The sequence below is a fragment of the Phalacrocorax aristotelis genome, chromosome 19 (assembly GCF_949628215.1).
Source record: "Phalacrocorax aristotelis chromosome 19, bGulAri2.1, whole genome shotgun sequence".
NCBI lineage: Eukaryota > Metazoa > Chordata > Aves > Suliformes > Phalacrocoracidae > Phalacrocorax > Phalacrocorax aristotelis.
In genome coordinates, this window is record NC_134294.1 from 7246148 (window position 1) to 7273353 (window position 27206).

The following is a 27206-nucleotide window of genomic DNA, read 5'->3' on the forward strand; positions in this document are numbered from 1 at the left end:
GTCAATGTGAAGTCAACATAGCTCTAGGTAAGAGAGATGCTGCATTTAAAAAAATCACCAACCTAACTGCAGTCATCAGCAACCTGCCTAGATTATGGCTTCCAACACTGCTAGGACCACTGGAGCTGATTTAGTGTAAGCAATCCCGAGTTTGTGGTTTCTTCAGCATAGACCAGACTAATCTTTGGTATGTTGTTGCAATAGGTCTTTTCTCACCCCTGCAAGTGGTAGAGGTATTTCTTATAGCAGCCGAGTACCAGGGGACAGTCAGTGTCATCAATGGATTATTTCTAACTACTCAAAAGGTTAAAGGAAAGGAAACATCCATAATGTTTTCTCTTAATAATCTTCTCTGAAATTCCTAGCAAGCCTATCCATAATACTTATCTTTTCTAATACTTATCTTTTAAAATACGTGGTTTAGGAAGATGCATCCTTTGGATATGTTAGACACCAAGCCTGGCTGTGAGCTCCGGTCTCAAGCAGATAGGCAGAAGCAAACCTTCCAAAAATAGGGCTCTTAGTCTCAAGCTCTTGAAGCCATAAAAGGTGTTCAAGAAGCCCTGGCCCTAAATGACTAACTGCCTAGTCCTCTTTGCAATATGAGAGTTAATTTTCCACTTGGGGCCAGCACTTAGCATTAGATTAGGGATCTTCTATCCAAGCAGTCTTCAAAGATACTGAGAACATGGCAAGTACATTGCCTTTCTTTGCTGTACCACACTAACACTTGCAGCTTCTTTATGCACCTGTAATGCTACATCTTTTACACAACCGGCATGAGACTTGAATGAAAAATGTGTCGTGATACACATCTGCTGAAGACAAATGATTTCAGAGTAACCCTCAGCAGGTCTAACAATGAGGGGAGTCCTGTGTGGTTAATTGCTTAATCTAAAATTATTTAGACATTCATTTAAAGTTATTTAGACATGCTTGAATTACTACATTGTTAGAAAGTAATTGAATTTTTTTAGTCTGCCCATTTAAATTCACTTTGCTGTTCTGGAAAACTTTTTAAAAACCTGTTTAATTATTAAAGCATTTTTGAGGGGGGAAAAACATGTGGATTTATTCTTTGTAAATAGAAATATGGTGATCCTGGACCTTCCAGAGAGGTTATTCTATACTAACACCAGGGACAGCACATTTCTCATGTGAAAGGCTTCTGGTTTAGACATTGACAGTTTAGATAACTGCAGCACCACTAAATAGTATCAGTTATAGTGTCTTGTTTTAACACATCAGAGTACTTTAAAAACTAGCTATAAGAAATACATCCATAGAGATCACTTCATTCCTCACTGATGCATCCCCACCTCTAGATGCTACCTGATGGCTCTTAAGAAGCCTATGGCAACACTGCACAAGATTCCCGACCAGAGATTGAGATATGTCGTGCTTGTTTAGAAATAAAAGAGGGAAGGTATATGTGGCTAAAAGGAATAAACTGAATTCAAGCCAGGCTTTTTTTGTTTTTTCTGGAACAGAATCTCATTTGTTTCCTCTGACTTTAATGGTGCAGAATCCAAATCTAAAGGCAAACTAACCATTTACATTCCACTTCCACTGGCAAAGCTAAGGACCCAGTCATTGTACCTGGTAAGACTGACTATAGTTTAAGAATGGTCCTATCCCTCCTTTCCTCTTTACATGCTCAGTAGAATAAACACAAAGAAACACCATGTCTGCCTAGGTTGGGAGCCTTTGAAAGCATCCCACTTGCTGTTTGCGCCTCATTAAGAGCATCAATAACAAAACAAAGTTTTCTAGGATTATAAAGTCGGATCCGGCACTGAAAGGTAAACAGAGCTTTTCAGAACACAAAGCAAAAGTCAAAAGCAAAACTTTCATGGAAAACAGCAGCAGAAATGGAGACAGAGCATTAATTTCTATTCCATATTTTTGGATTTGGTTAGTGAGTTTTAAAACATCAGTTCAAAGAAAGGAGTTCATTTTAACTTACTTTGCAGTAGGGTGAGGAACTCATAGCATTCTCTTCCTAGTCATGCTGCAAAAATGCCCAGAGTAAAAGCTACCTCCTAAGCCTATGTTTATAGACATTAACAAAAAAGTCTGTCTTCCTCTGACTTACCCAATTAAACAGAAAAGACCCAGGTGATCAATGGACACTCCTTTCCATTCTGCTTCCTGCTATTTAGCGTTATGTAAGGCATGTGGGAGCAACATTTTCAAGCTGTTGCTTGTGTAGACCAGGAGTCCGGAGTCCGCTCTCTTAATTCTTTTTTCTGACATTAGCTCATTAAGGGGTCATTCTAACTGTGCTCCCACATGCAACAGTGATTCTAATTGATGAACTGAACTTTCTACACAAATATAAACTGTTCTCAAGGTGGGAAGAGAGCTCTTTGTTTGCTGCAGGATTTTAAATGGAATTTGTAGATCCCCTAGCCATGATCTTTCTGTCTGGAGGCATGTAACTTCTGCAGTGCTATTGAGTTGAAGAAACCTGTTAGGTGGAGATGTAAATAATGAACAGTTGTAGGGGTAATCTGCCTCCTCAAAGATGGAGGGCTGGGGACAGCTTTGATTATGTGTGAGGAGTCAGATGATTTTGATAAAGGGCTGAGACATCACTACTGAAAACATTGTGAGGAGAAAACTGAACTGCTTTTGATGTGCAAAGAGAATTCTGTGTTACCCTAGGCTGATTAGGTTAGAAATTTATGCTAACAAATAGTTTATGTTTAAATTAATGAACCATATTATAGGGCAAGAGCCTGGGCAAAACACAAGACTTTTTCTTTCTCACACCTAAGGAAACACCATGTTATGCCCTTCTTCTTGGGAAGTCAGGGAAAAAAACAAGTGCTATCGTTCGCTATGCTGTGTCGAACAACACTCCCTACATACACACCCGGGAACTCAGTTCCTGCAGCGTTATTCTCCCTTTGCCTACTCTGTACTTCCGTAAAGAAGAGGCAAGCCTGGTTGGTTTTTTTTAAATCAGGATAATGACTTGTGGAAGTGTGCAATGAAGGGCAGGTGACTGCAGGGCAATGCTAACTAGCCTAGTCTGGCAACAGAGGTGCTCCACAGCGAGGCAGGCTTTTCTATTAACCCAGCTGGTAACGGGGTCAGAGCTGATCTGTAAGCACTCCACAGGCAGTTAGGGTTTTGCTTGGGGTAGTTTAGTTAGAATTATCATCCCCCATAACCAAAGGGAAACAGATCTCCTCGCAGTTTGCTAGACAGTCTGTCAGGGGCTGCTGGCAGCTCACAAGACAGAGCCTTGTGCAAGCAAAGGCACGAAGGGAAGTCAAACCGTTGTGATCATTGCCCCGCCCTCCGCAAGCAAGCTCAGTCCTTCCACTGCAGGGTAACCTCTGAAGAACTGAGCAAACCCGAGCCTTAGAGGCGCCCTCGCCTTTGCAATGCCACCAGTTTGTCTCTAACAAAGCTGTTCCCAGTGGTGATATAACGCAATGCACTGAAAAGTGAAGGACTGCCCTCTTGTGTCAGTCACTATTTTTTCATTTGCCTGGTTTTACATTCCTGTTTCTACCAGTCAGCACTCAGCCATTTCCCTCCAACAGATGTGTCTTCTTTGGAAAGGCATAGGATTTGTTTCTGACTACCACTGTGATGGAAAAGTTCAATAAATAAAAATATATCTGCTGTATTTGCGATTTGGAGACACCCAGGGCTGGACATGTATTTCTTTTCCAGCTAGAGACATCCAAATAGCTACACTGGGTTATGCCTAGTCTCCGTCTTGAGGCAGGAAAAGAAGGCACAGGAGAGAATTAAACAGGAGAAGTATAATTAAGAAGGACAGAGACGAGAAAGAAGCAGATTTACTAAACCAATCTTTCTCTGCAGCCCTCATAGTAAGCTATATGCAAGTTAAATATAGACTCAACGCTCCTCTAGGGAGCCGGACTCACGAACAGCTCACACACCATGAATGTGTAGCACATTCTAGTCTCAGTCCTGTTGGCTGGCACAGAGATCTTCATTTTTAAATCATTAGTGCTCATTTCCAGGGTAGTTCTTGCAGTAATGGTTGTCAGGGAATAGTCTTCTAAAAGCTGTGTGAGACTTTGCGCCCACCATTTCTACTGCTTATTAATGACAGACACCTAAATATTTGAGAAGGTAGCCCCTTCTCACAGCTACCAAAGCAACTTCAGCAAAATGAAGACCATCAGTCATACTCTCGTTAGTAGGTCAGTCAGCACGAACTCTGACCTAGCACTCCACACGTCATGTTATATTTGTTAATAGGACCTAGTGCTCATGCTTTCATTTCTGCCCTTATTCAGTAGATAATCCCACAGCAATGAACAATCCTGTAGATTGCTCCCGTCCTTAAAGGTAGCCAAATTAGCACCTTGCTAAAATGGATTCAAAGAAAATCACTACTCAGGAGTGGACAAAATTCATACTGTCTGGAATATGAGAGGGGCAAGAACAGGAAAGAGCTGTCATTTTAGAAAAGGCCTCTCATAGTCCGTATTTTTGTTTGGGCTGAGAGTACTGTAATCAACGCCAAGCTCCCAGTTCTAAAATGTTGTATAGCAGTTATCCTTGCTGTCAGTACTTCGTGAAGGATCATTCCTAAAGAGTAATTTCTTTGGACTGTTGCCCAGCCTGTACGATAATATTTTATATTTATAACTTAATCTAGATGGCACAGCTAGGCCATGCTTTGTTTTGTCCTGCACATTACTGAGCTCATCTACACACTAAAACAGCAAAAGCTGCCAGGAATCTTTGCTTTTTTCTTCTGCGTGCTGTCCGGGACCCTGACACCTGAGCAGATAATGAAGTATAAAGGCATCTTTGGAATATTTGATGAATAGTTGAAACACGTTAGTAATACTTAACCATGTGTGCAAGTGACTGAGAATAATTTTTACTTTAACTGGCAAAAATAAATAGTAAAAGGATCCCACTCCAAGCCAGCTTGTCTTGAAAACAGAAGTTTAAAGATTTACAAAAACCTCAAACTCAATCCCTTCAGGTCTCATGACCACCACCAACAAAAAGCATCTTTTCTTATCTGTCTCATTCTTTGTCCCTAGTTGTGAAACGCAACATAACGCATTTCCCTCCACACACTTTCCTGTCCCTGTTTGCCATCTTCCTGCAGTTTAAGGAACATGTGCCGTTATGCAGCAATTTGCACTCCAGCAATTTGCCGGACAGTTAATGTTCTCAAAAGAAGAGAAACTACAGAGGCTATTCAGTGTGACTTGCCAGGAGTCCCCTTTCAGCTCCAGTTTGGGAAGCTTCTGTTCCAGAGCAACAACTTGTTTGTACTGTTCAGACTCTTCATGTGTGTTCCCAAGATGGCAAAATTTCCCTGACCTTTTTTAATGCCATATGCTGGAGACAGGAATATTTTTTTTTTTTTAAGTCAGATGAACAAGGATTTGTGTCCCACTTTTATGGGCAACTGTTGCCCTTTTGCTTCTTTTCATATCCTTGAAGAAGCTTTACCAGGAGATTACAGCCGTCACAGAAAACTTTTCTTCTAACTGACAGATCACTACAAGGGCATGAGAGGAAACACCTTTCCATCATAACCTGCCTCTAAAACCAAACTCTTCATGTCTTCAACTCTTACAGTCCTTCTCCTCCTTTACTCCCCATTTGACATGAGTCAGAGCTGCAGCTGTTCTTGTGTTGCATCTTCTGAATTTTCTGAATTTGCCTGTGTTGCTGGATCTCTGGTGATGGTGTCAGGGGAATACTGGGTGGGAATCAGCCCACCTGGTGTCACCTCTCCAGGGATGGCACTGAGTTTCTGGCTTATCTGTGCTTCTTCAATGGATTGTTTACCCATTTGGACAGCTTCTTCATACGAAGGTGGCAACTCTGTCGCATAGACGCTGTAAGCTGGAGGGGACACGGTGTTCTTATCCATATCCACAAATATTGAATGAATAGGGGCACTTAGAGGGTACTGCAATGAGCTATATGCTGTGAAGAAAAGGAATAAAAAAAAATAATTGAACACTTGCAAGGAATGCTGATATATAAAGGGCTAATCCTGCTTTTCTCCAAGAAATTATGGACTCATTTTTGTGGTGTCAGAATATATGCATTATATACTAAAAGCTACCAGTATAGAATTACCCATTTCAGAATCTATACATTCTCCAAAAGAAAGCAGTCAGCAGAGAAAATGTCTCTGCATATCACCATCCAGTAATTATTGAGAAATACCTGACATGGTACACCTACATTGTAACAGAGGCAGTTTCAGTCAGGTTCGTACATGAACAGCTGTGAACAATTCCTCACATTAGAGATAACTTCGTCTGGAATAGTGGGAGAGTGAGGTGGGCAGAAAAGTTAAAAAATAAGGGAATGCCAATAAGAACAGATGTGGGAGACGACACGTAAGAGGTTAACCCACCAGGGGCTCTATTTTAACCTCTACAGCACTAAATCCTACTTGCCATCTGCCCTCACTTACTGTGTTGCCCTGATGACCTTCCTTCATCTCCCCTGCCCACCCTACAGGGCTGAAAGTTGTTCTTTGCTGTTACTGCAGGGGCTAGACAGAGTTCTAGGCACCCATTCAGTAGCAAAGCACCGTCGAATAACTGACTCCCAGAGGATACTTACAGGTCACTGTGCTATGGGCAGTGCTGTCGCTGTCGATAGCAATAACTGTCAGATCATAAGGGTGCCTAGGGAAGGTCTCAACGGGTGGCCTCTTCTTCCGGCAGCAGAACCTGATGCAGCTTGCTGTGATCCCGCAGAGCAGGAGCAGGAACACAGTCAGCAAGATTAACCTTAGAGGAGGAGGGAGAATACCATCATTTCATTGCTTATGTTTTACTTCTTCCAGAGCTGAACATAATTTCACTCTAAATGGGTGAAGACAGGCCAAACCTCTCAGTTTAGTTCTGAATGGGTGCTGGATCCTGAATTAGAAAGTTAGATGACAAATACTTAATCACAAGTTGAAGTACTACTGACCGATCCCTTCTGGCTCACAGATGCCATAATGTTAATCATCTTCGTCTGCATTTTGAGCTTTTATGCCGTGAGAAAGGCTCCACTTCCAACACTAGGAGTGGCTGTGTGCTTGGAGGGAAATGCAAGTACAAACTTTCACAAGTCTAGGACCTGCATTTATGAATGGGCACAGAAATTATATTTTGTAGTATGTCTTATAAACGCAATTCTAGCTCTAGCTCTTGTTTCACAAAGTTTATTGTTTAACAATTCATAGTGTACACACAGAAGTGTTTCAGGTTCTTCTCTCAGTTGAAACTCTACCTTCCCACCCCGCAATTTCTCAGTGAATCCACTCTTCTCATGAGCTCGGTGGGCAGTGAGACATGTCATGAGAAGGTGAGGTAGTAAGAAATGCTTGAAAGCCTTGTAAAGAAGTTGGTCCAAGGACAAAGTTGAAGTACATTCAGAGTGGCTTGAGAGGAACTACTGTGTGACAGATCTTGCTCCTGAATTTCTCGTCAGGATTATATTCCACCCTAAATATGTATAAAAATGGCCTCAGTAGCAGTCTATTCTTTTTTCCAAACCAAAGGCAGCACTTGCCCATAAGAATCATGATTCCAAAATAAACATTTCTTTAATAACTGTTTCATTTCATTTTAATGAGAGGATAGTTCCATTAGTACGACAGTCAGATACACTCAAAGACTACACTCAGTCTAACAGTTGGATTTGAGGGCCCCAAACTTCCACAAATTTCATTCATTTTCTTGCAAATTATTGTTTTAGAAAAACGCTTTCAGGCCATTTAAAACCACGTGTGAGAATAACATGCTGCCCTGCAGGAACTCTGCGATGCAGCAGTCCTCCAGTGCGAGGGTATTACCCCATCGCTAGCCAGTCAGTATTTCCTGACACTCCGCGAGCTGCATGCTAGCATGTCCTGTGAAACCACCGTGCCTTCATACGCTGCTGCCCTCCGTGGCAGGCAGAAATCACCTAGGTAAAGGCATCTCAGCAGTATAAATCTCAGCACTAGCTCATTAGCTTTCATGATTTCGATGCTGCCTTATTTACAGAAGCCTTCTTAAAATATTTTATGTAACTATTTTTAAACAGTTCTAGGTATCAGCACTTTCTAAGAAAGCAAAGATTATCAACCAAAATTAGTTCTAGGTATCAGCATGTTCTAAGAAAGCAAAGATTATCAACTGACATTAGTCCAGACTTAATAACAGCTAAAGGTTACCAACCCACTCTGCGTGCTACCATCAAATGTAATATGCTGACAGAACGCAAACTATAAAAACAATGTCAGGACACCTGTAAGAGACGCATTAGGCAAAGAATGAATCCACTTGTGGATTCAAAAGCTTACCCTTTTACTTATCACTATTTTCCCCCTTTCAGTCATCCAAACAGCCAGGAAGCAGGTTTTTAGTGAGCTGGAGTTCAGAATGGAAACGCAATGCTCTAAGCTAACAACCTCTTGTCCCGTAGAAGGGAGCGAGCCAAGGTCTGTGCGTTCGGCAGCGCAGCGCTGAGCCCCAGCAAGGCTGCGCCGTGGAGCTGCCGCTGCGTTCAGCAAAGTCATCTATTTAGGAAGAACAAACAAGCCCGCCGGTCAAACTGCAGCGTACTCAGAAAGGAAAGATGACATATCCCTGGATGAATGTGGGCCCTGCCTGACACCTTATCTCCCCCCTGGTCTCATCTGTAATATATTCCACTGGTAGCTTTCATAAAATCGAGGAGAAACCCTTCCCTCCATCCTGCCTGAGAGAAGAGTGTTTCAGTTACCTTACAATTACTGCTCGTAATAACTTTCAAATTACTCTGAGTTAGTAAGATTAAAAATAAACTTACCAGACGTACCACAGACTTGTCCAATCAGACATGTTCCGAGGGCATCTGTGAAGGAAGGTAGATGATTCACTGATTTAAATATCTACAGTCAAACACTGAATCTGACAGGGAATAAGTTTCACGCGATTTCTGGGATGAAAAAGGGGAAAGCAATCAGTAAGAGTATGGAGCAAAAACCCTTTAGATTTAGTTTCAGAGGACTGTTCTTCATAGTTGTAAAATTATGCTGGCTGAGAACATGCAAATAATCCCACTGTAAAAGCTGGCTTCTGAGTCAATAAATGTTTTTACAAAGTGGCACTTTGCTGTTGCTTAGGGGAGAGAACTACACATGCTGGGTTCTCGGGAAACGTATCAAAGAGTTATTGGAAGTTAACTGAGATGAGGTACCTAATACCACAGGCCTGTCTGAAAATGCCAGCCTAAGACAACTGCCTACTTCCCCCCGTTATTTTTAAATTACTTTTTCAAAGCTCCAACACAACCAGAAATGGGGCTTTTTTCAGATCTATCTACAGTACAGAAAAAAGGAGAACAGCTTCTGTCACATTTCAGGAGCGCAGCAGCAGCACCGTGCGTAGCGAATTGCATGCAATGGATTTCATGTAACAAAACAAGCTTTTTTGGCCACAGAAGAGAATCGGGAAGCTGGCTTTTCAGAGGATGACACTTCAGAGTAATTTTGAAAGAGGGGATCATTCACCTCAGTCTACAGAGCAAAAGCAGCCCAGGCAAGTTTCTAAGCTGGTCATGATCTCAGAGATAAAAAAAGTAGCAGTAGCGGATGGCTGTCAGAAAGTTATCGGTCTGATCTGATCATGTCACTCCATCGCGACGGGAGCCCGTTTGCCAACAAATATTTGAAAATTTTTGATTACTCACTGACCAGAGTTCTTGCAGTTATTCTCAGAAGAAGAGCGATGCCTAGGAAAGGGGGGGGAAAAAAAGACTCCGATAAGCAGGTGGCCAGAAGAGAAGCACCTCCTTTATCTGACAATCAGCCGAGTCCCCGGGCGTCCCCCTGGGAGCAGCAGCAGCTCCTGCCAGGCCGAGCCTCGGGACGGAGAGGGACGGGGGCAGCCGAGCCTCCGGAGAGGCCGAGGTCTGCACCCCGCGCGCGGGCGGCTGAATAAATAAGCCTGGGTTATCAGGCGGGGTGCGGTGACCAGGCGGGCCGCGCTGCCGCCCCGCGCCGCGGGCGGAGGGAGGGAGGGAGGGAGGGAGGGAGGGAGGGAGAGGCGCGTCCCGGCGGGGGCGAGCCCCGCGCACGGCCGGCCCCGCTGGGCTGGGCTGGGCTGGGCTGGGCTGGGCTGGGCTGGGCTGGGCTGGGCTGGGCTGGGCTGGGCTGGGCTGGGCTCGGCCCGGCCCGCCCTGCCCTGGGGGGGCCTCGCCGTGTTCCCCGGCCCGGGCCTCACCGCGCTCCCGGCCGGCCGGCGGGGCCGGGCAGGTGCCGCGGGGGGATGGAGAGGAGGCAGGGGTGGCCCCGGAGCGGCTCGGGGCTGCTGCCCCCTGCCCTCCTCGGACACGCACCCGGCGCCCGCGCCGTGCCGGAGAGATTTGGAAGGACAAATGGAAAAGGAAGGAGAAACTAGGCGTGAAAAATATTAGGAAGAAACAAAGGTTTGGAAAAGCTGATCGTTCCCCCCTTTAAAAACAATCTTGTTAAAACACATGAAACATGACTGGAAAGGTATCGACTGCTCTCTGAAGACAGGTTTGCTCCAAAATAACTGTGTCCAACTCTTCAAATGTAGAAATTCAATAAAAATATCTGCATGTTATTTTATGGTTACCCTGCACATCACTGTCCTAAACCCCTAGTGCTGATACTCTCTGGTAGAAATTTCACAGAGCAACGCCTCACTGCTGTGATTATACTGATCATTATGGCAGTTTGGCCCGTCTCCAAACGACAGCTTTCCTGCAGTCCCTTCAGGGTGAAGCGAGCTATTTTAATAGGATTGCATGTAGCCCAGACTGTTGGAAAGCTCCCCAAACCCCTTCAGTATTTTGGACTTGCGATGAGTTATAGAAGTCTTACCGTCACCAGGGGAGAACAAAACCTGTGCCAAAGGTCAACCGTACCCACCAGATGAATGAGCAAGGATTATTTGTGCTCCAAAGTAGGTCTCTTACAGGTCAGATGCCTTGGAAGCACTAATATAGCAGAGGTTGGTTACATGGCAAATAAAGATGTTGGCCAATATAAGAGATGATCAGAATCGGGGTGCTTGTGATGGATGACTGGATAAGGAGCGAACAGGAAGACACCTAGAGCTGAAAAGCAGGCAGCTAATTAATAGATTATAAAGATTTCAGCTGGAGAAGAAGGGGGAAGATCAAGTAAAAGAATGGCATTCTGACGTATTTGTTGAGGTCCCTGGTACCCGCAGAGGTGGGTATGTGGGTGCATCCAGTAACCAGGATGGGACAAAACAGAAGGATTATTTTTTGAGATTTTAATGCAACAGGAGGAGAACACATTTGGATGCGGGTTGCCTGAGGTTTCTGCTATAAGGATGGATAAGGTCCAGTACATGGGGGAATCATGCCATTGGGAGCGACAATGGACACAATAGCTTGGAAGTACCAGGGTCATTCTCCAGATGACATTCACTACTTTTGCTCCATAAAGCTCAAAACCAGCCTTTCAAGGCTCAGTAATGGCACGTGGCATACTGACTAAAGTGTTTTCCTTCAGGACTGCTCAGGGTCATGGGACCATTGCTCATTTAGGAAAAGCTGCATTTGTAAGTGTGAAGCAATCTCTGAAGTCACTGGATAAGCAGAATGTGTATTAATAAGATGTGTATGACACCAGTACTTATTCTGTCACTTCCTTTCTGTTTTAGAAATGAGCTAGATATAGCTTTTAAGGATCATAAAGATCATAGACGGATGTGAAATGCATTCTTATTAAACCAGAACTGCATCAGAGCCAAGAAGTATAGGTTTGCATTTAGATCCAGAGGTGAAAGCGCAAGAGTTTGTGTCCAGTGACCCGAGAGTGCTCACAGTTGCAAAACTCAGTCTGAAAGCACAACGTTCAGAAGTGCAGTTATAGCAGCAGGGAACTTAAGCTTCTGTGAAACTTAGATACGTTTCTGGGGTTACATTTTCCGCATTATCCTAAAAATAAGGGCTCCATCCCTATTGGAGTCCGATAATATGGAAACAGAAGCATCAGGTTACATGTTTAGAATCTCCTGGCAATTTTAATACCAACCGTGCTGTGATTGTTGATAACCTGCTTTGGAAGAACAGTACTGAACAGGATTTTTTTTCTTCTTTAAGAGACTAACTTGCAGGAAGGCTACAGCTGCTGTGTTGAGCTGCTTCTGGTAGCTGTGAACTTGGCATTAAGCCATGCAGGTAGAATGCAATAGTGCTTCCAGCTATGTCCTCAAGGACATACCACTAAAAACCCACTATTTCTAGTTCAGTTTGGTGTGTCTAAATTAGCAGGAGAATTGTTTCCAGTAGTCGGTCATCGCCGTCAATTTTCTGTTTCCTCTTATTGGAGAAAGATCAAGAAGCTGGTTCCGTATACAAGATACGTAAGAGCTGTCTAGGTAGAAGCATCCACACAGAATTCCTGAATTTTTAGTAGACCAACAGTGTGCAGCTTGGCTCATTGCAAATTTGCATTGTGAAGATTCTAAAGAGGCTCAGCACCGATTAAAAATATAGCCAAAGCAACTATGTTAATCTAAATGAAATTATTTTCATTACTTCTGGTTTATAAGTCAGATCTATTATTGAATCCTTGGCTTGCTTGCTCAACATCGATGCACATAAGCAAGAGGTTTTAGGCAAGTGAAGAGCGCGAGTGATGAAACAGCATACAACTGTCACAGGGTTTAGGCACTGACTTTTCCACTTCAGTCAGCTTAGTCAAAGAAACAAGCTCTGTCAAATGTCTCGGAAGGGAAAACTATTAGCTCAACTCTTCTATAATTGGTAAACTTCATGTAAATGCTAAATCAAGCCCAAGAATTGCAGCAACTATGTCAGAGGATTAGTTGTTTCTTTCTGGAAAGGATCCCACTGTTTTCTAGCCCTTGGTGAAAATGTGGTAATTCTCATTTGAATGATAGCGGGACATCCAAGGGCTACATTTTGCAGAAAAGGTAACTGTTTTTACTTTTCAGTTCTAGTTGTGTTCCAGATGAAGCAGCATAGGCTGCTTTCCCACACCAGACAATTTGTTTTTCCCTTTCACATCAGCTTGTCTCTCTCATTGCTCACGCACTGCTTCATGCAAGAGTGGGCACGCTGAGCCATGTATGCCAAAAGAACAAAACCAATCCAATAAGAAAGGAAAACTCAGTCCTGCAAAGATCAGCCTTTATGCCTCCAAGAAGTCAAATATGATTACTTTTGAGGCTCGAGATAAAATTAACAGGCTTTTCTCTCATGAAAGAGAATAAAAACAGTTTCGATTTCTATAAGTACTTTACAGAATGTCAGCTGGTGTATTGCAAGCATAGTTTTCTTTATTTTCAGTATCCAGAAATAGCAACCTATTCTTATTATCATGGTTCAACACTCCCCCTGGAGAGAATGAATACATATTTAGCTCTAAGCATGGAAACTTTGGCCAGTGAAACCCGGAGCCTTATGCTCACTTCAAGTCTGTGAAATTATTCATGTAAGTTTTCAAGATCAGGTCCAAAGACTGCAGTTAAAAATGGGTAGCACCCTTTGCTTACCTTGTAAGTTATTCAGAACAGACGACGGCTTAAGCTGGTCAATGGCATTAGAACTCTTTATAACCGACTTCACCTCTTGAATACACTAATCTAACGCTGAGTGCCTGACCCTCCAACTTCTACAACTGAATGGGCACATCCAGAGCTCTCTGAAGTTGTTATGAGTCTTTCAGATTCAGTGTCCAAGCAAATACCGCTGGTTGGACCAGCTGGTCCTTGCCTATATACCCTCTTTCTGCTTACTAAGCCTTCTTGTTCTTGCAAGCAACCTCCGCATTTTTTCAACATCGTCACAGTCTTTACATGTATTCGTTAGATTTTTTACTTTTTTGAATGCTTTGGATGCTTTTTCACAGTACCTGACCTCTATGAAGTGGAAGATTCCTAAGACAGGAGTGTTGTTTCCTAGTAGATAATTTTATACTTATTTTCAGCACATTATATGGTTATGAGAGTCTGGAGACTAATTTATTCTCAGCCATTACTTTTCAGTTTCCAAGAGTGAAATCCAAAGGATCCTCACATAATGGATGCCCACAAATTAACTGCCCGGAATAAACCTTCCACTCCAACACGCTGTGTGCTTCCTTGCTTTCTGAAAACCTTCCTATCATTAGGTAACTGTCAACTGTGCTATTTGCAACAGTTTCGTTTTATGTAGGGTATTTAACCTCCCTTCCAGGGCTGCAAGGACTGTAAGGGAATGGGCACACAAGCGTCATTGTCCTCAGCTTCAACCCGGCTGCCCCAGCTGTGCCAGCAGCAATGCTCCGTGCCGCTCTCGTGAAGGCAGGGCTGTCTCTGGCTAGCACTGCCACCCCCTCCAGCCCCTGCCCCCTCCCAGCGCGACGGCTTATTGCTTCGGCGTCTGTAGTGCTTTAGACTGAAGAGTTAAGTAACTTCACAGTCACTTGATCCACTATTAAATGAGAACAGATCTGAATGGATCAAACATACTGTCTGTGGAAAAACAAGGAACCCCTCTTCATCAGTTATACAAGCTTCCTCTGTAAAAGGGGGAAATTAGTTAAAATATTTCATGTGACAATTGCTTTACTGCTTTTTCCCTGCAGTCCAACAACTTGGCAGATTTCACCTGAGGGATATTTACAAATAGTCTGTTTCTATTTTCTTACTGCATAATCTAAATGAGCATTTTTAACAGCTACACAGGGCCAAATGGTAATGTGCCTTTGGAGTGGTGCTGAGGGGATTTTGCCACAGACTTACTGTGATTCAGGACAGAGCATGATATGAGATTTAAAAGATTATCTGTATTTCTAGATTTCTGCTGACTTCCTGGTCCCTTCATTCTCCATAGTGTAGTGCCTCTGTACTTTACTCTTCCCTGAACTAGCTACTGCTTCCCGACAGAAGTTGCACCTGCAGGGCACTCCAGCCTCCCCAGTAACAGGCAGAAATCGACTCTCAGAATTCAGAGGAAAGCAAATGTGGAAATACAAAGCTGCTGGACATCCATCCTGGACTCAGCGAACAGCGTGGTCGCTATTTCCTCCTTGACCGTGTGTCATCAGGAAGATGCCATGGTGTATCATAAAACATTACTGCCAAAATGATTTGGAGGAGACTTGAATAAGAACCTTTATTCTGGTCTTAAAAGGAAAAAAGCAAGGATTTTCCAAATACATTAAAATTCATTTGAAATATATCTGAATGAGATATATCTACTTGGGCCCCTCATTAATTCTTTCTTCTGCTACAAGATAATTGTCATAGAGTCAGCTTGAAAACGTAACTAGTGGAATGAGAGTTTACATACAATTTTTTTTTTGAAAAGGCAAAAATATTACATGTCACCTTCTTTCCCACTTCTCTGCTCCCCTCACATATTTGCAACAATCTCAAAATCTTTCCACATTTCAACCGAGATCCACTGATTTCCCTGTAATTTAAGCCTCCGCCTTCCTTTCCATGTAGCTTGGGTCCCTCACGGAGTGGCAGCATATGCAGACACAACTTTTGCCACGAAGAGGATTTGGTAGGATTCCTTAATGTCACCTTTTAAGGTGAGAAGGGCTGTTTCAAGCAGAGGGTAATCGGCCTGCAAAAAAATCCACACATAAAACCAATCTATTTTTTTGTACATAGAACAGATTAGTTGATCAAGCTCTAAACTATGCGTTTTACATCTCAGTTGTAAGAGGTACCAGTTACAGCTATAGATTACCTCTCTTCCCACGGTGTTGGCTCTGTTATGTTTCCATGCAATGCTCATAATGCAGTAAGTAAAGCAGCAATGACTAAGCATTCTATCGCCAGAGTGCTACAGATACCGTCACCACGCTACAGCCATGACAACTGGGCACAGCAGCAACAGAGTACGCTGCAGTGAGGGCTGGGAAAGAAATGGCTCCTGATAGCGTTAAATCTTGTGTAACAACCAGTGGTTACCAAGAGGCACGATGTCAACCTGATACATCATACCAGGAACTCTACTGCCTTCTTTCTGCACATGACAGCAGCAATCTTTTAATTTTGGAACAAGCTACTCATTCTGCCATCCCACACACAGCTCACAACAAAAAGCAGGGGAGTAACTTCTTTCAGTCTCCATGAATGCCCAAGAAGATGAGTCAGGAAGGGCAATCACAGCCCCGTAGAGACGTTTGGGCCTCATACCTAGACTCTGCAATACATAAAGGCAGAAGCAGCCAGGGAAACAGGGCTCATAAAGTGGAAAATGAAAGAAGCCCCACTGACTTCCAGGAGTCTACCACAGGAAAGGCAGCCCACGGCCAAAAGAAACGTGAATGCTGTAGCAGAATGATCCCTGTCAACTTAGTTCTGTCAGCAAGACTGGGTTTTCTTGCGCAGGGCGCGTTAAAAAGCTCACTTCAGCATGACCTAAGCTGTGTCTTTTAGCTAACAGCAGTGGCATTTTGGCCTTTTGGTGCTAGATGATGCAGTGACCTGTGAGAAGTTATTCTAAGTTCTGTAAGATGCCAGTGACTAATACTTGTTCTTTTTATCACACAGATGACTGGAAGCCTGCGGCGAGGTAGCAAGCCTCCAAATCACACCTATTGTTCCTGGCCTTTATTCTCGTATCAGTGTTTATAGCAGCCTATACTCCCCTTCGGTAACTACTTGTGTTCCACCACCCTAGTGTGTCACAGCAGCCTGTACCGCTGACATCTTCCAGATCAGCTTTTGTGTTGCTCCTACGGTCGGGTGAAAGCAGCGGCCACAGGCTTCCCGTCGAAGCAGGACGTTGAGGCGCCTGTAACTTACGTGGAAGTCAGCAGGTGGCACCCAAGAAACACTGATGCGTTTTACTTGACCAGGCTCAACGGTTCCCTTCGCAGACTCAATACTGAATCCCTTCTGCTGCAGGGGCTGCAGGCCATCGAAACTGAACTCCACGTTCTGCGAGAGACACACACAACACACCCTCATTAGAGCCCGTCCTGCTCCTTCAAACGCAATGACTGTTTATTAAAGGCTGCTGTATGTGGGCCTGTCGCTTTGAAACTGCAGGTGTCCATCTTGTTCGTTGTGTCAAGTTCAGTTCTGTGCTCAAACTTCTCTATTTCAGAATTAGGGAAGCAAACTGCTGAATTAATTGTGCTGCTGAATTAGTGTGATAATGCTAATTCCTCATATTAGCCCCTGAAAATTAATCTTTTCTTTTCAAACACTCATGCTTTTGTAATGTAAAGTTTATCAGAAACACAGAAAGCTGTATTTTTTAATTTATAGACTGAATATTTGACAGAAAGAACTAGTAGCCATTTATGCACTGTCAGTATTCCTTACAGCATCTGACATAAAACTGCACTTTTTACTTTCTTCACCTTCTTGGATGCAAACTTAGCTGTCTGAATAGCTCCAACTTTCAGTTCTGTCACTGCTGGCACTGGAGAACTCTCTCCCTCGCTGTACTCCAGTACGAGGAGAATGGACTTCACTGGTTCTTGCAGCTCTAAACAAATGTGGATAAAGTGAACTTCGAGGCAGTCAAAACAGAGCAATTACCAATTTGGAACAAGCACAAATTACACCAGGATGGTCCCAAACAAAGTGACGTTGTGGCAAATTCATGAGCTGGCACAGAAAGGAGATCCTTCTTACAGAGTTAGTGGAGAATTAAGCAAAAGGAGGTTTTGCATAATTTGCAATTGCAAACTGTAACCGTTAATTGTTTATCACGTCGCGTGCTCATTTTCTAGCCCCACGGCGCATACGTTGTGTGTACCGTATTCCTGTTTGTGTATGGTACGTGCTTGGATTTATTTATAGCTCAGGAGCCAGGAGTTGCTTATATGCTGTCTCTGAACAGAAATCCTGTCCAAAGACATTAAGGAAGGATAAATTCAAACCCCTGAAAGTGTGTCTGTTTCATAACACTACAATTGGGAGAGTCCAGGATATGTTATTATAGATGAAATAATTTTATAAACTTATAATACAGTCAGAGAAGTGGCAGAAAGCGAATCCACCTTAATACTTTGTAGTAGTATTAAATTATAATAAATTTTGGCAAGGTAAGTTGCAAAGATAGAAGATCGTCAGGATATAACTAAGAGAAAATCTTTCCTTAAGAGAAAGTTTCCTGCATTTTTTTGTTATGAATATAGGCTCTGCCATAATGCTTATTTGTTCTGATTCTGGAAAAGTTATCCTTAATTTACTTTTTCTTAAAGGATGAGGAACATGCCCAGGCCTTATCACTCACTGCTTTTAATGAAGTGTAAGTGTGAACACGCTACCTCCTCTTAGTGCTTCCCGTGATGACATGGGTAATGTAACAGCCAAGGACTCAACGGGCACATCCAGCGGAATTCCCCCTTCCACAAACATTGGATGATCTCTCGCCGCTCCCTTTAGGTGGATCACGTGGGCTATTTTCTATATAAGACAGGAATGCTTCAAATGCAGGTTACAGCTGAAGTACTGATGTAACTGGAATACTGACACAAGAGGATCGGTTGCATAGAAATGGTGACATCATCTGCCTCTATAAATGCCATGAGGCCCTGTACTCTAATGCAAGAAACCGACCTCTTCCCCTGTCTTGTCCCCTCAGGCACTTCTCTTTTAAAAAACCTTCCATTCTCGGGCAATGTGCCTCAGGAGGGGATTGGTTAAATGACTTATACTAAAGCCACTAAAAGAGGCAAAACTTATCTGCTGCCCAACTTGGCTAAAGTTTGTGAACTAGGACCACTCTTCATTCATTTTCAGCTTATTCCCACTGGCACTCTTAACTGCAATCCTAAAGATAATCTGGAGAGACACAGCTTGCAAGGAGAGAAACAGTACTGCCTTGCTCACTACCGGCTTCTGCTCTGCGTTTGCAGGGCCTGCTGATGGTCGTTAGTTGGCACTCGTCATTAACTTTCGGTCAGTCTCTTTTGGAACGTGGCACAAAGCCACCTGCTACGCTGCCAGCCTGTATATCCTAACCTGGGCTCCATCTGAGCTCAACTGCTGCTCTACAGATGGAAACCTCCTTCCTCATGCTGAGTGCCTGCAGCAGCCTCCTGGTACTCCGTGCACCTGTCAGTTTGTGTAGCTCCACTCGCCTCTGCCATGAAATGCTGCTTGCAGAGAACCCCCTTGGAGCTGTGCTCAGCAGTGTATCAGCAACCTAGCTCCCATCACCTCTCATTTACACCATGCTGACAGGTGGGCAGAAGGCAGGACCGAATCCCAGGTCACTATTGTTGTGAAGTAATAACTAAATATTTAAGACCTGAAAAAAAGTCAGTGGGCCCCAAACCTGTCACCTCCTACCTACCTCAGTTCACCTAATGAAGATGATAATATTTCTGCCTACAAAAGCTATCCACTAGATGTAATTGTTTGAAACTCCTACAAAGAGCCATGCTGATAAAAATCACTGCAGGTCATATTTAGGCTTTGATTTCATAATCCAGGTATCCTGATTGTCTCACCTTGCCAAAGAACACAACCTTGAGACGGTCAGAATAGTACAGACTTTCATGATCAGGACTGAAAGTAACAATAAAATCCTGACTCTTCCCAGCAACAACTTCTCCTTCAGTTGGAAAGACGCTGAACACACTCAAGCCATTATAGTTCTGTGTTCCTGGTAAATGAAAATGAGGATACGAATAAGAAAGGAGGACAGCTCTGTTTTACTTCTTCATATATTTTAAACCCATTTAATTTTTGTTGGAACAGGAAATAAATTAGACCCGATGCATGGTTTTGCAAGACAGGGTGTTAGAACTACCAGACAGATCCAGCGATCAGTTTAATGCATTCACCTCCAGAGGAGCTGAAGGAGCATCACCAAACTCTTCCAATATTCTAACATGTCCTTTTACAGAGATGGGCATCCCTAAAGATAGTCTTTAATATGCAATTACTGTGTGGGTTTATTTAGATTCAAACACTAGTATCTCCTTACTTGTGGATATTTGCTCAGGCTGCATAGATTTACAGCTACCCATATTCAAAGAATTAGTACGGCTCCTACCGGGTAAACAAAATTATGTCTTTAATTTCAGTGATGTGATGCCCCAGGTTTTGAGAGTTGTGTAGATCTAACAGGACAAAGTAATGCTGCTTTATACTTTCTGAGTCTTTAATAAAAGAAAAAGAGAAAAGAAAAAAACAAGTTTACCAACAAACTCTGTTCTTCGCAAAGCGGACGTAATAAAGGATGGAATTTTCTGCTGGTCTTTGTCCCTTGTTGAAGAAAGCGAATCCAGCTGTATGGAGTATCGCAGGGTCAGTGTGGAAGTGTTCTGTATCTGATGGCATGAATTCGCACAACAGCATTTTCATTAAGAAAATGGATTCTCAAGCCTGTAGGACCCACAGTTTCTGAACTGGCTGGATTTATTTTGCTGCATTACTGCAGTGTGTGTGTGGTGATACCACAGGTGCCACTGAAAGCACGTATTATTGCTACTGTAACGTGTCAGGTCACACCCACCCCTCAACAAACACGGACCAGGGTCCTTTTAAGTGTCTTGCAGCAAGTAATATATTTTGGTTATTGACAGACAAAATCTGAGAGGAAAAAAATTACACCTAGACCTTGGCCTGTTTCTGAGGCTGTGGGAATTTGCAGTATGTGAATGAGTGAATTGGAACTTCCCTAGGCCGTGCCGTGGCAGACCCTCGTGTGCTCTTTGTAGGACCAGTTTTGCATTTCACCCCTGTACCTCTGTCACTGCCTTGCGCGGGCACAGAGCAGCCTCGACTGCGATAGCAGTAATGGGCAGAATAAAGAAAGAGGGCAAATATTTTTAACAGTGGTAAAAGCAAAGCCATTTCTGACGGCACATCCCTCTGCGCACTGGCTAGACGTAAGGAGACGATCACACAGACTGTTTCTCCTTTTATAGAAGGTTCTGGATCTGTATTTTTTGTATAGGCTGCAGGCAGGACAGAAGCAGCTAACAAGGTCCTCCCCACACAGCTTTGTAACCTTTGGCCTGAAACTGCATCAGCACCAAATCACTCTGCCAGACATGCTTTTAAAGCTATGTTCTTCCGCCTAGAGTTCGCCACTCAGCCTTACGTTCTGCCGGCCTAGAAGCCACAGAACTCCTCCTCCTCCTTACAGAAACTGCTGACGTGCTTTCCGGTTCAGCAGAGCGGGATTTACCTTGAATGTGGAAGTCACCTTCTCCCTGGCTATGGCATATCCCATATCAAGTACTTCTTCCACGGAGCAAACAATCGATGGCATCACCCCATGACCAGTGATACTCAGCGTTAGGTTGGTTTTTGCTGTCCGGATGTCCAGCATTTCAAAAAACTGCCAAGAGGATGTCTGTGTTAGCCCAGGTGCTGAAGGAAAACAGCCCCCACCCCTCCAACTCCCACAACAGGCCATCGCTACAGAACTTTTGGATTTAGTGCATAGACAAAAGATCCAAATGTCGGGAAAGGCTATGCACAGGCAACAACGTTTTTCTTATTATACAGCCCCAACCCAGTCAGTACTATGTGTATATTACACAGCCCGTTCCATCTCTCTGTGTCTCCTCTTTTCCCCATGACTGATGTATCTCGTACTCACCCATTTACTCTCATTTGGACAAAAAGAGATGATGAGGGTGTTATTTTCCCCTGGCTCAAGCATTCCAACTGGTCTGACCAACAGGAAGGGACCATTGGGATTCAGAACTGAGAATCCTAGCTAAAATAGTGCAACTCAAGGAAAAAAGTTTATAAACAAGGATTGGGGAAAAAGATATAAGAACAGATTCTAAGAATTGTTCAGACCAAAGATGAATAAACTATCTATCTATCTATAAGCTTTTTCAGAGATCAATAACTAGCGCAGAGAAAAGAATTAATCCTTTTTTATTTTCCCCCACAGAACTCAAATAGCTGCAAGATCCCTTTCCAGTTAACAAGCTCTCATGTAACTCCATGTTCAGGTTTTGCCTGGAATGGGTCATTTTCACCCCAAGATCTGGTACAATCTCCTATACAATCCCACACAGCTTAGCCCAGACAAGCCAGTGTAGCAGCCTCTTCTTACAAGGTATTCAGAAATGCAGAGAGCATTGTGCAAAAAATGGGGTTGTTGGTTCTGTTTCACGCGTACGTCATATTGTACATTAGAAAATGGTTAAGTGCTTCTCAAGTTCAGCTCTGTGCAGAATTATTTCCAGTTAAAAGGGTGGGATGGAATTAGCTTTCCATTAGGTCACCTAAGCTCGTCCAATATGTTCCTCACATCACCTCCTGCCTCACTCTGAAAGATGTGTATTAAGTCTGAAATCTGCTACCTCCTCCTTGCTTTAGTGTCAAACAGCTCCTACAGATACAGACTCAAATTAAACAGAAGCTGAGTGGCAGATTAACTGACATGTTCCAAACAAGGATACTTCCAGCTTCTCTGGGGAGATATTTTGTATTGTAATTCGCTTAATCGCTCTGTGGCCTGAGGGGAATGAAAACATTTCAAAAAGCGATGATGCTCGCTCATGCACTACCGTTCCTCCTTTCACTCATGCTTCTACCCGGGCCAAACATTCATTCCATTTCTATGGCTAATACATCAGTCAAAGCTCAACAAAATACTTTCAGATTTGTACAGTCACTTGCAGAGCTTCCCAATTCCATCTTTTGGGATCAAGTCTGCTTTTCACACGCCTCAGCTGGCCAGATAGGCTTCTAATTTTCCACCTAAGTACCTATTACAGGACTAATTTCTATGTTGACTTTTGAAAACCAACTGAACAATGTACAAGAAAATGCAAAACTATGCTTAGAAATTTATGGCAGAGAGAAAAAACTCAAAACTTGAATTCAAATTTCTTACCTACTGCAACATCACCAAAATTGATGGTGTTTCTTCCGTTGTCTGAAGTGACCACAAGAGATGGTGCTACAGCCGGACAGTGCACCTCCAAATACAAAGTGTTGTAAGGGCTAGAGAGACGGCACAAGGATATTTGCTCTTGGAAATGAAAACTACTGTCAGAGATCTGTGCTTAGTCTGTTCATATTACAGGACATTGTTAAACCGGTATTGCAAAACAATACATAATTTTTGGTGGCTGACTTTTTTGCGTATGCCTGAGCAGAAAGATGAACTACATCTGGCTTTAAATTCTTTAAGCTGCTTTGATATTCATGTCTTTGATTCGTATCCCACTAGTGGGTTGTAAGCGTGAGTTTCTACCGGTGACCTATGAAGTAATTAAGATTAGAAAACAAATTTCCTCCCCAAATGAATAAATTAACATGCCCACCATTTCCCCTCAAATTTCTGAACTATCATGAACTGCAAATACCTGCAGCTTAGGTTTTCAGAGCCTCTCTTTTCACTGATACGTCCACTTGCAACAAAGCACGGTATGATGTATTTTTCAAACCTCCCACTGAAATTCCTCATCAGGAAAGCCTGGGCTGCCACATAAGCATCAGAACTAGAAAATCCAGGAATAAGGAACACCTCAGTAAGTGAGAGAACAAGGGAAAAAAATATAAAATAAATACCTACTGAGCTATTTGTGTTTACTGTTTCTTAGTCATCCACTCAAAATTGCACATAACAGTGAAACTAAGCTACTGTCTTGATGCACAGTAATGGACCCGCCCTACAAAGCGGTTTGCTTTTCTCGCCAAAAGAGAATAAAAATGACAAACCCAGGTAATAGATGATATACTAAAGATTGCAAAATCCTTACTACGATTTCTTGTGTTGAATACGTTAAGTATTCCAGTGCCTTCCAGTACTTCTACATCATTCCAGTGATACGTAAACAAGCGTGATCACATTTCTGTAATGCAATATGCCAAGCAATACTTCATAATGGGAGTTTTAAAATATAAATTTTATTTTTATGACCTGTGCTGAAATTACTTACAAATTATAATTAATGGATTGCAATGAACATGAGATTTTAGTAAAAAATGTCTGACATCCAGTACAGCCAGACGCCTGGTGTTTAAGCATGTATTTACTTCCAAACACCTCTCAATTCCTCAGATTAGGCAGAAGTGTGGTTCTAAAGGGTTGAATTCTACGCGAAACAAGGGACCTCAAGTGTCAGATTTTGCATCTAAGTACCCACGTTTCTAGATAGTGCGTTATCAACGTTAATTCTCACCGAGGTACACATATTGTAAAATGACTACTTAAAACGCACATTTTAGAGCATCATTACATTTCCGGGACTGGAGATGACCACGGCTAATGCGATGGACTGTGTAAGCCCTCAAAACAAACCCCCAAACCCGCACCTGCGGCTGCGGGCCATCAGATGGTTTCCTTCTGGGCTGAACGTATTCAGCTCTGTTAGACCTGTTCAGAGGTATATTAGCAGTAGTTTCTTCTGGTAACGAAGTTCAGCTTTCTGGTTGCCCTTTAAATTAATACCCATGTTGGTTCAGCCCAGTTTACCCGTAAGTCCAATCTCCTGCTTTCTGGTATATTCTTTGAAGTCTTCAATCCCTCTGATGCATAAAGGGATTCTTTGCCTTACATGAGAGGGTACAGCTGCGTGGCTTAAAAGCAGTACTAATTTTGGAAACAGCCTTTGCAACATAGCTAGAGCTATTTCTTCTCCACAGTTTGCGTTCTTGTCTACATATAGGTTTTAGTAGGTTTATTAATCTACTTATAAAGAGAATGTTGTCTACATAGTACAAGATGCTTTTGCTGACTTACTCAGGCTTTAACTCTGTGGATTTTGGTTGTTCAGAACTACACAGAGCAGTCAGGTATTTACTGCCTCCATCCCTTGTGAGCTCTCTGGAAGAGTGCTGTCTGGGAATAGGAACGCTTGATTTCTTTCCCTCTCGCTTTTCATCTTTCTTCCTTTCCTGCAAACACACAATCCGATCAAGACATCAGGTTACAAATAAGCAGCCCCGGCCCAAGGATCCAGAACCTAAGAGGCGACAGGGTGCACGAAAGAAGGGAACAGCAGGAGCATTATGGTAACACGCCACAGACACAGTAGTTATTACATACATTTCTAATAATGTAAAATTAAGTTGAAATGTACATCTCTTACCCCACTTAAAAAAAGAGTTCCCCTGTTGGAGCAGATGAGTAAAAGACTGTATCTCTCATGGGAATTTTACCTATTTATCTCATAATTAAAGACAACCACAGGTGCGCACATAAATTAACTGACCCACAGCACTGCATATATAAAGTCCATGTATGCTGTAAATCTGCAAGAATTGCAGAAACTCTTTTTTTAAGAGCACTTGCAGTTAGCATTTTCAAGAAAATCCTCTATGAATGCTTTTGAAATTGTTAGCATGAAATTAAATTATTGCTCGGTGAACAGACTACACGTGAGTGCAACAGTACAGTCATACTCTTGTCCTTTATAGGCAGGTCTTACATGGATCATGAGCTTGGGCTTCATTAATATGCACATAATTTTACGATAAAAATACCACCCAGAGATACAAATATCTGGAAGTAACAGACCAGCAGCATGTGCTGGTTCTTAGCATTCCTTACTTGTATTTCTGCCCCTGTCGCAGCTGCTCTGCAAAGCCTCCGAACTGCCTCTTCTCTGATTAGCTGATCTGACAATGTTGGTCTGAAGGACACTTGAATCAAGCTTTTCTGGGAGCGTGAGAGCATACACAAGAACGAGAGGCAAAATTCAGCCCTCACACATGTGTTATACCTACAAAGCTCAATGGGAGCAGATACACGACAGCAGAAAATTAAGAAATAAAATACAATTTTTTTACCAAGTGAATAAGATCATTCTAAGGATAAGGTCACTTGCAGCTTTTTTGGAAGTCCACTGTGTTACAGTGGGCTGGTTTTATATGACCAGTATTTTTGATATTTAAACATTCTTCAAATAAATCAGAATGGCAGCACTGGGGAAATAACATTCAGGGTGAAAAATTCCATAAAGCTCTAGCCGGATTTGACGGTCAACCCCTCACGTCCGATTTAAAACATTATTTTAAACAATACAAAATACTCCGGCTATTCTAGCAGTAATTTACGTTTTGAGCTTCATTTCAAGTGACAGCATTTGTAAGGATGTAGATGATAAAAAGATTTGGCAGAACACTTGGTGTTTAAAGTAAATTTACCGTCCCAGGCAACACGGTCCCAACAGAAGGTGTAATTGTCACTGGACAGTCTTCTGGCACACAGAATTCAAATGAAGTGGGTCCAACAGGGGCAACTTCCCCATTGCCAATTCTTGGGACAGCGTGAGTAAAGCGGTTGACACTCACATGGGAGTTCATCACATACAGTGTTGCTGTAGACACACCATTTAAAGCTGTTGCAGCAAACTGAACTAAGGAATGAGACAATTCAAGAGGTGGGTGGACTCCAACTGCTTCGCATGACAGCTTGAATTGTCTAAAAATAAACACATGATAAATTGTCTCAGCATAAAATAGTCTCTTAATCAGCCCGGAAAATAGGGAACTAATCCTGTAGTCCCTATTTAAGCAGAATTTCAAGCTTGCAATGGGAATTTTGCCTAAAGATGAACAATAATACTCTATTTTTAATGCACAATTGGCTAGAGTCCCTACTTGAATTCTTCCTCTGTGAACTTCTGGAAACACATCCAGTCAAATCAAAGTTTACGCCATCATTATTTTAGTAGCATTAGCTTAATGTATGAAGCATTAAAAAAAAAAACCACAAAACCCTTCAGTAATTCTGCTGAAAGAGCAGGCAGAACACTGCAGGTTAAGATGACCTGGGGCAAACTTGGAGCTTGGATGTGTGAAGGGTAAACGTCAGGTGGGGCAGGAAAAGCCACCTCAGTAAAGCCAGACACGTCAATGAAGGGTGAAACTAACAGGCATTGACCATCTCTTGTCAACAGGAGAATTCCCACCTGCTCCACATTTCTACCCTAGCCTTACCTCTTCAAAGTAGGCAGGGATTCAGTTGCTGAACTAGCTGCTGAACGGTGGAAATCCAGTATGATTTAGAGTTCTAGATTTCCTACTACTTGATCCGTTTCTTAACATACCTATTAATCTCTGACTTGCAGGTTAGGTCAAAGCTGTACTCCTTTGCCTTGTTAGCTTTAAAGATTATGTCCAATGTCAGGCTCTCAAGGGGAAGAAGAATTCCAAGTCCATCATTGGGTTGAATTTCAACAAACTTCAAAATGGCAGCATAAGAAATTATTGTTATTAAAATAAGAAATTATTAGTTACATTATCAAATTATTAAATAAATGAAAATAGTTTTTGGCAATATAAAAAATTTTGTTA

At 42.6% G+C, this 27206-nt stretch overlaps 3 protein-coding genes across 9 annotated transcripts in view; 1 reads left to right on the forward strand and 2 right to left on the reverse strand.

Annotated features, from left to right (window-relative positions):
* Nucleotides 1-27206, forward strand: part of LOC142066629 (uncharacterized) — an 86354-nt gene that overhangs the window by 20587 nt on the left and 38561 nt on the right. For 2 of the 6 annotated variants that reach the window (XR_012663751.1, XM_075114359.1), the window contains exon 5: nucleotides 16515-16605. The exons of 1 other annotated variant lie outside the window; for it this stretch is intronic. The gene's annotated coding sequence lies outside the window, so the exon portion shown is untranslated. Of the gene's footprint in view, nucleotides 1-8439; nucleotides 8811-14874; nucleotides 14959-16514; nucleotides 16606-18181; nucleotides 18268-27206 lie in introns of those variants that run through there. 3 more of the 6 variants (XM_075114361.1, XM_075114360.1, XM_075114362.1) reach the window with 3 other exon arrangements.
* TMEM52 (transmembrane protein 52) lies at nucleotides 4858-9752 on the reverse strand. Of its 2 annotated transcripts, XM_075114366.1 has the most exons (4): nucleotides 9692-9752; nucleotides 8806-8850; nucleotides 6601-6770; nucleotides 4858-5949 (listed from the first exon to the last, which is right to left on the reverse strand). In XM_075114366.1, the coding sequence occupies exons 2-4, from the start codon at nucleotides 8835-8837 to the stop codon at nucleotides 5630-5632; spliced, it is 522 nt and encodes a 173-aa protein (XP_074970467.1). In that variant the 5' UTR covers nucleotides 8838-8850; nucleotides 9692-9752; the 3' UTR covers nucleotides 4858-5629. The 2 variants fall into 2 exon arrangements, with proteins under 2 accessions (XP_074970467.1, XP_074970468.1); XM_075114367.1 differs by lacking the exon at nucleotides 9692-9752 and having other exon boundaries at nucleotides 8806-8894.
* Nucleotides 15102-27206, reverse strand: part of CFAP74 (cilia and flagella associated protein 74) — a 95727-nt gene continuing 83622 nt past the window's right edge. The window contains exons 26-40 of the mRNA XM_075114291.1: nucleotides 26960-27093; nucleotides 26055-26331; nucleotides 25459-25566; nucleotides 24649-24803; nucleotides 23270-23404; nucleotides 22795-22904; nucleotides 22358-22413; nucleotides 21541-21660; nucleotides 21124-21276; nucleotides 20131-20260; nucleotides 19436-19590; nucleotides 18248-18386; nucleotides 17333-17460; nucleotides 16770-16904; nucleotides 15102-15579 (exon numbers count right to left, since the gene is read on the reverse strand). Coding sequence (XP_074970392.1) covers nucleotides 15466-15579; nucleotides 16770-16904; nucleotides 17333-17460; nucleotides 18248-18386; nucleotides 19436-19590; nucleotides 20131-20260; nucleotides 21124-21276; nucleotides 21541-21660; nucleotides 22358-22413; nucleotides 22795-22904; nucleotides 23270-23404; nucleotides 24649-24803; nucleotides 25459-25566; nucleotides 26055-26331; nucleotides 26960-27093 — 2049 coding nt within the window. The 3' untranslated portion in view covers nucleotides 15102-15465. The remainder of the gene's footprint in view (nucleotides 15580-16769; nucleotides 16905-17332; nucleotides 17461-18247; nucleotides 18387-19435; nucleotides 19591-20130; nucleotides 20261-21123; nucleotides 21277-21540; nucleotides 21661-22357; nucleotides 22414-22794; nucleotides 22905-23269; nucleotides 23405-24648; nucleotides 24804-25458; nucleotides 25567-26054; nucleotides 26332-26959; nucleotides 27094-27206) is intronic.

Coding starts and splice junctions, on each gene's coding strand:
- TMEM52 (XM_075114366.1), bottom strand. CDS start 8,837: ATGTCTGATTGGACAAGTCTGTGGTACGTCTG. Junction 6,771..8,805: donor ACAAGTCTGTGGTACGTCTG/GTAAGTTTATTT, acceptor TCCTCCTCTAAG/GTTAATCTTGCTGACTGTGT. Junction 5,950..6,600: donor TGCCCATAGCACAGTGACCT/GTAAGTATCCTC, acceptor TTTTCTTCACAG/CATATAGCTCATTGCAGTAC.